The following is a 9,459-nucleotide window of genomic DNA, read 5'->3' as shown; positions in this document are numbered from 1 at the left end:
CTACTAAACAAATACCTGTAGGAAAAGACCTCGCGCTCCCTTCATTTTGGGCCGGTCAGAGGGAGATCCACGATATCCCCAACCAGCCCTGCTCCTCTAGCCGCGGAAGCCCCATGATTAAGGCTCCCACGGTGGCTGCATTGGCGGCCTGGTCATTGAAATTCCATTTCCCAAAGATATTTGGAATATTAGTGTTAATTGGAGGAATTAAATACTAGATTCACTGGAACACCTTCTCCTCACCGTAATGATATAAACTATTCATTGTTCACTACAAACCTTAGAGCCCTCATGTGTATTTTTCAAACATACAGAAGATCTGATAAATGCCGTAAATGATTGCCTGCCTTTCCCGATAATCAAGAATGTTAGCTAGCCTCTGCCAAGTCATTTGGGGCATGCCTATTCTCTGTTTTAACTTGCAGCGAACAATGGCCCATGCGCGGCAGCAGCAAAGACTTTAGAGCATCCCCGCAGTGTATTTCCAATAAGCCTTCCCGGTTACAACAGAAAAGGGCAGCAAAGTCAACGGCGTTAGTTCACTAAGGGGAGGGTTGTGTTTCGGCAACTTGGCCACACTATACATTATGAAGGGCTAGCCCAAGTGAGCTTCTGCTGCTCAAAGAGCTTGGCCAGCCCTGTATAATGTATAAGTTCCATCAGTGAGAACAATACACATCTTGTTACACATTGATTTATACATTATACAGGCCAGTATTTATTGAATGAACACGACTAGATAATTTAGCGATAATAAGAAGTTATTATTACAAAATATCAGACTGTCACCTAATGTGCATGGTTTTGTGCTGTATGTATACTAGAGTGTGGTATTGTGACATCATAAGTGGTGCACTCGTGTCATCCCGTAGCTTCCTATGTCATTTGGAGTCATTTAATTTCATATACAGCTATATACAGATTTTTTATATTGTTTTTTTTTTTTATTGTCCTCATCATCAGGATGTTGTCCTCCATACATCAAGGCAGCAAACAGACTAAATCTCAAATCTCTTGGATTAGAGTTCAACAAATGAAATCCATTGTGTGCCAGAGAACTTGAAGGGTTAAAATGATGTATGCTCTCAGTGGGTAACGGTGTATGAAGGCTGCTGCTGCTGCAGAACCTCTTTACAGCAGAATGTTAGATGTGTTCATTTGACGCAGATGAAGCCACAACTTCCCTGTCACTTGTCGAAGCTAGTGCCTTTTTTGCCCCAAATCCCCCTGTCCTCCTCCGTTAATGCCCCACTCTTGTAGGGGTACAGAATGTTTGCTGGGTATGAGGGTCTCACAGGATTCTACAGGTTCTCTGGCAAGATGTCATCGCCTCTTCCACTTTTGGTTGGCGTCCCCCAAGGATCAGTCCTTGGCCCTCTGTTGTTCTCTCTTCATACTTCATCTCTTAGCAAACGAATCAACTCATTTGGCCTCCAGTATCATCTATATGCAGATGATACCCAAATCTACCTGTCCCTCGCCACATCCTGCCGCTTGCACCTAAAAAAAAAACATCTTTCACATCCGCCCATTCCTCACCCAAAAATCCACAATATCTCTGGTTCATTCATTTATCCTTTCCCGTATTGACTACTGCAACATTCTTCTAGTTGACATTCCACTGTCTCTCTTCTGCAATCCCTTTCTAACCGGCCCAACATTAGGGAGAGCAAGGTCTGTCACTCCTGACCTCTGCTTCCGTGCTCCCTAATCACTACTCGCCGGCAGTTGATGCAGAGCGCCGGGATATGATGTCATACCCCCCACACAGTGATGAAAGCAGTGCTCCGCTCCACAGTTTACCTCCAGCAGGTGAGGAGTCCAGTCCCGGTGTTCTGGATCTCCCAGGTGAGTCAGCACCTGTTGGCAATGAGCAGCAGGAGGCCGCTATGAAGTTCCCTGTGAGGGAGTGACGGGGAGGAAGAATCCGAGCAGGGTGTGAGACTGTATTTATCTCTGAGTGTTGGCAGGAATATTTCACGAGAAGAAAACGTCTCTGCTACATGTTGTTTTTACTGTTGGCAACGGGTGAGCCGTCCTTTTCTCTGCCAGACATTTTAATAAAAAGGGCTATAATTTCTCAAAGGTACAACCTTGTGTGGTGTTTTAAACCCTAAGGCTGTGTGGCTCTATGATCCCAGCTCACATAGTGTAAAGGCACTGTGTGTATGTATGTGTATATAATGTGTGTGTATGTATGTGTATGTGTATATAATGTATGTGTGTGTATATAATGTGTGTGTGTGTATATAATGTGTGTGTATATAATGTGTGTGTGTGTATATAATGTATGTGTGTGTATATAATGTGTGTGTATATAATGTGTGTGTGTATATAATGTGTGTGTGTGTATATAATGTGTATGTGTATATAATGTGTATGTGTATATAATGTGTGTGTGTATATAATGTATGTGTGTATATAATGTATGTGTGTGTATATAAGGGTCCTTTATGGGGTTTTTTTTTTCCCTTTTTCAACTAAAAATTAAAAAAAAAATCTCTGCTGCTGTGGACTGATGTTCCAGTGATGCTCAGTCGGTACCACGGTGGACACCTGGTTGGCTGGGAATTGTAGTTCACTTCCTTTTCCTGTCTACAAGATTTCACTCGTTCTGCCCCCATATCTCTGGAATCTACTTCCACCGAACCTTCAGCTTTCACCCTCCCTCCCGACATTCAATAACATCCCAAAAACCACTTCTTCAGAGGAGCCGCACCATAACGTCCCTGTCACTGATACACCCCACACTACCCCTTACCTTTCTCTGCTCCTTCTGTCTGTCCTCACCCCATTCCCTCTAGATTGTAAGCTTGTGAGCCGAGCCTCTCCGCCTAATGGATCGGTTTGCCTCAGTCTGTCACAAGATTGTGACTCGTTCTGCCTCAGTCTGCTATATAAATAAAAGATAATATAGAACATTATATATTAATATATTACCTGCATTAGATGGGGGAACCGGAGAGTATTCTGTTGTGAGGACCGTTCATGCGCTGAATGCGCTCCCACTGATTTCAATGAGATCACCTTCCTGCAACTGATTGGCTGCAACCTTACTCAGTGACATTAAACTGTCCCTTTATTGATATCTGGGGATTCCAAACTGGTCAATCACAGCTGAAATCCCTGCTTGAATACAGGTGTCAATTAAAAACAGCTTTACCTCCGCCCAAGTCCATGCAGTTCATAAGTCACTTTAGAAAATGTTGGGTATTAAAGGGAGGGTTTCATGTAGAAAGGGGTGAGGAATTTTGAGGAATAAATCCCTCTGAAGATGAATTTAAATAAAATGCAAACATAAAACACACAGAAACTGCAATTCCCAGGAGGAAGCTTAAAACATGAATTCCAAATAGGATCTGCAGTCCCATTAACCCTTTCATTCAAATAACAGCCTCAAATGACCTCTCTAATGCAAGTGGGCGTGTCTACACACTGGTGTGTGTGTGTATATGAATGAGACGGCAGCTTTTGGGCTGGAGCAAACCATTCTCGATAAATCTGGAGGGGTGAACTACACATTAGTTTAGTTTTTTTTAATCCTTTTAGAATGGATAAACTGCGCTATTAATTTACATGCAGGTGCATTAATACGAGGGGTCACCCCGGTGTTGTGTATGAATCGGTTTATTTACGGATATCGGATTTGCTTGTTGCAGGATGGGATATTCTGGTAGTTGTAGTGTAGCTGCCGGAGTCCTCCCTTCTGTCAGTGTCAGTGACAGGGTCCGGCATGGAGGGTGAGTACAGGCTGAGAGTTACGATTAAGGGGGTCGCAGGGTGGTGTGTTATATAGTGTGGGGGTATATAGAGCGAGTCTCCAGGGCAGGCTTTGGAGAGAAAAAAAAAGTTGTCTCTAAAGTCATGTGACCCAGACAGGGTCTTGGGGGCATCAGCACCAGAGGGGGGCCAGCAGTCACCCCAGATGCCCCCAATGTGTACAAGAAGGTGTGGTGACTGGCTGGGGTATAATATAAGCCTGGGATTTAAACATGGCTCCCGAATATAAGACGAGACCAACTACTGATTAAGGGCTGGGTCTTTATATCAGGATTAGTGGGCCGACTAGACGGGCCGAGTGGGTCTGATCTGCCGTCACGTTCTATGTTTCTATGGTAGTTGTGTTTCAGCGCCCTAACTGCACTATACATTATGAAGGGCCATCTCCAGTTTACTCCTGCTGCAAGAATAGCTTGGCAGGCCCTGGAACTGCAACTCCCCTGCAACTCCTCCTTTCAGTAGCGAACGAGCAGCAGGACTGGCTGCATTGGCATGCTAAAAAAAAATGGGCACGGTTACGTCTCCTAAATCAAATGTTACTGTAAAAAAAGATATGGTGTGTCCATGTGTGGTCCCGCAAAGGGGCTTGTATTAAACCGGTTCTTTATAGCTAAACATTACCTGGCTTAGCCTGGATCATTATTATTATTATATTAATAATAATATATTTTATTTATAATTATAATTTATAATAATAATCTTTAGCAGCTCTTCTCACAGTCCGTACATTGAAAGGGTCCGACAGAACTAGAATTTACAGGCTAAGGCGACCCAATACATTAGGGCCCTGGAGGCTCCGTAGAAGTTGCTCTATCGATGACGTCTTTGGGTTTGTCCAACTGGCAGCCCTTCGGTTAATCTAAGGTTACCCATAACTTTGTCCGTTTTGCAGGTAAAATGCTAGCTGCGTATTTTGACGTGCCCGGAGGACCAGAGAATTTGTACATCAAAGAGGTGGCTAAGCCTGTCCCAAAAGAAGGGGAAGTTCTTGTTAAAGTCCAGGCCAGCGCTCTCAACAGGGCAGACTTATTGCAGGTATGGTGTACATATATAGAATTGTTTTATACGTAGGCAGAATGTACCGTATTGGCTCGGATAAAGGCCGCCCCCGTATATAGGCCGCACCCTAAAAGTTTGGTGCTTTTTTAAAGAAAAAGTTTTTTTCTTTAAAAAAGCACCAAAAAAAACATGCTGCCACTCTGTCCCCCCCCCGAGATATGCTGCCACTGTCCTCCCCCCCTCCCGAGATATGCTGCCACTGTCCTCCCTCCCCGAGATATGCTACCACTGTCCTCCTCCTCCCCCCCCGATATGCTACCACTGTCCTCCTCCCCCCCGAGATATGCTGCCACTGTCCTCCTCTGCCCCCCCCTCCTCGACTTACCGGAGCAGACTCCCGGGTGTCTTGCGGGGCCGGCGGGGGACATCTATGCAATACGCGTATGCAACTTCCGGTGCCGGTACCGGAAGTTGCATACGCGTACTGCGTAGATGTCTCCCGCCGGCCCCGCAAGACACCCGGGAGTCTGCTCCGGTAAGTCGGGGGTGGGCAGAGGTAAAACTCATTGTGCGGACGGTCCGCACGATGCGCTTAGACAACCTCCCGTGCCGGCACCCCCCCCCGTGGGAAGTGCTGGCAGGGGAGGCTGTCTGAGCGTATCAGACAGTAGGATGCAGGTCCCCTGCACCGCTGCGGGGGATCTTTATCCTAACCCCGCTGCCTGCCCGGGACTGCATTTGGCTAGACCCCGAATATAGGCCGCACCCCCACTTTAAAGACTTAAAGTGGGGGAAAAAAGTGCGGCCTATATTCGAGCCAATACGGTATATCATAAGTCAACGGATACAAAATCCGGAATGTTGTTAATGGTCGGGAGATCATAAGCTGGCTTCTAGCTAATCGCTGTCACCATGTGTTGCCATAAAGCAAATTGGGGTTCAGGGGCCACCAGCTCATTGGAGAAACGCTCCCAACGTATTTCTGTTTTGCAGAGAAGGGGGAAGTATTCCCCTCCCCCGGGTGCCAGTGAGATTGTCGGCTTGGAAGCGGCAGGCACAGTGGTGGGCTTTGGTCCTGGTGCTGATGGGTTCTGGAAGGTTGGTGACCCGGTGATGGCTCTCCTTCCTGGAGGGGGCAATGCGCAGTATGTCTCGGTACCCCTGGGTCAACTCATGCCCATTCCAAGTGGTATGAAGACAACGGAAGCCGCTGCCATCCCCGAAGCTTGGCTCACGGCTTTCCAGCTGCTGCACCTTGTAGGTGAGTCCTCTTCGTATTCAGTTGATATGTTTATCATATGGAGAGGATTTCTCTAATAGCGCGCTGACCATCCTTGGTCTTCACTTGGCAAGTAGAGCAGCTCGTTGGGGCACATGCACCATGGCTGTGCTGAATGCCACTTTTCAGACAGATCAACATTATTAAGGTTCTAGATCAGACTTGTAAATATGTTAAGCACTTTCTAAGACTCTGTTTGGTTTCTTCTTCATATTATCGCCTCCGTGCCTGTAGCTCCGAAGAAAAAAAAATGGTCCCTCTAGTCTGCTCTTTTTGGGCCGCTTAAGTCTCGAAGAGGAGCTTTGATGCACTGAGTGTTCTTGAAACACACATCGAGGATTCAGTCCTGTCGCCATCTTTCCATGGTCCGCTGGTTCAGCCTTCTGAACTCTTGGCTTTGCCAAACCGTCCTGTATGTCTCATTCAAAGAAGACTGAACAATGTTCTGTAGATATGGACAAATATGCCACAGCTAATGCCAGAGAGACTGCCGGTGAATTCTGATCCGATACGGTTAAGAGTTTGGAACTGTCATAGAGGCAAATGTGTCCCTGGCGTTCCAATCACTAAGCTCTATGACAGTAATAAACTCGGCACTGAACTTTATGACGGACCGCTACAGTCATAGGCATGAAAATAGGGCAGTTCTGACATCGGGGTCCACGGAAACCATTACATATTGTGGCTGTGCTACTGATTAATGTGAAAGCCAAAACCCCACGTTATTATTTTACTCCAGTCCTAATTTCTTGCAGGCAAGGTTCAGAAGGGCGAGACTGTCTTGATACATGCTGGCGCCAGCGGGGTTGGCACCGCCGCCATCCAGCTGTGCCGACTGGCCGGGGCTGTACCCATTGTCACGGCTGGATCCTCGGAGAAGCTTCAGATCACTAAGAAACTTGGGGCTGCTGCGGGTTTTAATTACAAAGAGGAAGATTTCGGTACAAAGTGCCTTGAGTTCACAAACAGTAAGTTCAGACTCACATACCGCATTCAGGTTTTATTATGTAGTTATGTTTTTTGTGTACGTTTTTCTGAGCTTTTATAAAATTGAAGGTTATGCTTCCAAATCCAGTGTGAAAAAAAGAATGCATGATGCAATTGTTTTTGAAGCATTTGCTACATATAGGTAAACTGTTATGTGACAGACACCTTGTGTATATATTATTTAGGTGTAGAATGCAACATTTTTGAGGAGAAGTAATGTTGTTTTGGTACTTTTTCCCCCTCTGAGTCCCGTTGGGTGAGTTGGATGTCCTCGCCCGAGGAAGATTGTGTTCTTGTTTCCTTTTACCAATCTTTTTGTATGACTGGGCTAGAAGTATTTTCCCAGTGACCAGGCATGGCCAAGCCATTGGACCAATACACTAATTTAGAGGTAGTAATGTTATTGTGGAACTTGTCCCCTGTGGGGGAAGGGGGTATAACCTTGGTTTCCATGTTCCACTCCATGTACACGGTTGGTATCTTCCCAATGACCGGGCTTTGCCAAGCCATTGACTAATATAATCGTGACCTGGTCAGCATTCTCTTGAAAATGTAGACCTTTGTCTGCTTTAATGCCGCCATTCTTCTCTTAATCATAGCCATGCACTCAAACGTGAAAACCTAAAATATACGCAAAATGTGTTTGTTGAAAGACAAAGGAGGCTGGCACTCCCTGTACTTATCGAAGAGGCGTATGGCACAGAACTTGTACTCGTTGGGTTTATTCAAGCCAAAGCAAACAGCGGGGAAACTCCATAGCAATCCTGAGCTGAAAAGATCTTGGCTCGTCTTCTGAGAAAGGGATGGGACAAATGTCCTTTCTTTTACTACTCGAGCTGGAATAGGCACATTGCTTAACGCCGGTGTTTTCCCTCTAAACTGGGAGTTTCCAGGCGAGTTGTGCCTTCAGCTCCCCAATTTCACCAAGTATAAAGAAGGGTCTCCTGTTAGAAGAGCTGAGCCGGCCCCATATAATGTATATAGGGGGATCTGTTTCATGTTATGGCGCCTATTTAAGTGTGTCTTATGCAGGGCCAGCACGGATACCAAAGTAGATGTTTCTTCAGTTTTATGCGTAGGGGGCTGCCCATAATATATTCCCAGCAATTTAAAAACATTGTTATGCCTCTAGATATAGAATGCTATTTAAATATCTTAGACTTGTCCAGAACAGCGTGATCATTGCTGGGTCACACAATGTTTCTGTGCGTAACTCACCTATCCTCTTCTCTCCGTTCCAGATGTTGGAGTTGACGTTATATTAGACTGCATAGGAGCCACACACTGGCAGAAGAACCTTCAATGCCTTAACACAGATGGCCGCTGGGTGGTCTATGGGCTCATGGGATCTGGCGAGATTAATGGGGATCTGCTGTCGAAGCTGCTTTGGAAGAGAGGAAGTATCCTGGGAAGTCTGCTGAGATCCCGTACCAGTAAGGCAAGTGGAGATTTGCGATGGACGCTTGTAGGTTGCTCCATGCTCATGCCATCAGTTGTAGGGCTTCAATGAATAACGCGTTGGCCTTCAGGGACATGGCTATGGAGCTGAGTTAAAAACCAGAGCCCCTCTCATTGATGTTCCACAGGAGCTTGCAGGGTTCTTTCTGTAACTATACAAACGGTAGTGTTACCTACCTCAATCAGAGATTAGCAAAGAAGGAACTCCGATGGACCTGGTTAGACCCTCTTCTTCTATTATCTACTACCGTTCTTGCACTGAACTAGTATATTGTGCAGTGACGGATTATAACAGAGGGTTCACGTGTTTTTGTTTGTGTTACAGTACAAGGCCGAGCTGGTGAAAGCGTTCACTGAGAAAGCTCTACCGTACTTCAGCCCTGGCGGTCCTATTCAACTGCAGCCGATTGTGGACAGCGTGTTCCCCCTAGACAAGATCCCAGATGCTCATCAACGCATGGAAGACAACAAAAACACGGGCAAAATTGTTTTGCAGATTCCACAGTGACAGTCGGTCTGCAGGGCGAAATTTTGAAACCGGTTCGGAGCAATTATGGGGTAAAATAAGAGGCAAATTGCACCAAACCTGGCTTTAGGCTCCAGACTAATCTCTCAAATCATGTTTTTATTGGGCGACAGGGGGGCCAAGGACATATATTTTTCTAAATACACTTAAAACTCCTCATTAGAGAGTATTGCGCATGATCAAATCCCTTGGCCAAAACGGCAGTGCCTTAATTTTCCTGATTCTGCAAACATAAGCAGGCGTTACGCAGACAAATCACATTGCTTGAGGACTTGCTTAGTTGAAGTGTCATCATTGATGACGACGTTTGTGATCCTTCTACTATATGAAGAGGCTCTTTGCACGCTAATAGAAACCCGACGGCAGATCAGACCCATTCGGCCCATCTAATCTACACGTGTTTCCTTCTGTAAAGCCTCGGACCTTAATC

General features: G+C 45.8%; 1 protein-coding gene across 1 annotated transcript; it reads left to right on the top strand.

Moving 5' to 3' along the window:
* The first annotated feature begins 3,714 nt into the window (after nt 1-3,714).
* TP53I3 (tumor protein p53 inducible protein 3) lies at nt 3,715-9,105 on the top strand. Its single transcript, XM_053459822.1, has 6 exons — nt 3,715-3,740; nt 4,673-4,815; nt 5,773-6,040; nt 6,814-7,026; nt 8,287-8,483; nt 8,829-9,105. Exons 1-6 carry the CDS (start codon nt 3,734-3,736, stop codon nt 9,009-9,011), a joined length of 1,011 nt encoding a protein of 336 aa, XP_053315797.1. The 5' UTR covers nt 3,715-3,733; the 3' UTR covers nt 9,012-9,105.
* Nucleotides 9,106-9,459: the final 354 nt, after the last annotated feature.

The sequence above is a fragment of the Spea bombifrons genome, chromosome 3 (genome assembly GCF_027358695.1).
Source record: "Spea bombifrons isolate aSpeBom1 chromosome 3, aSpeBom1.2.pri, whole genome shotgun sequence".
Classification (NCBI taxonomy): domain Eukaryota; kingdom Metazoa; phylum Chordata; class Amphibia; order Anura; family Pelobatidae; genus Spea; species Spea bombifrons.
Note: the sequence above shows the minus strand (reverse complement) of the source record. Positions and strands in the feature narration are given on the sequence as shown.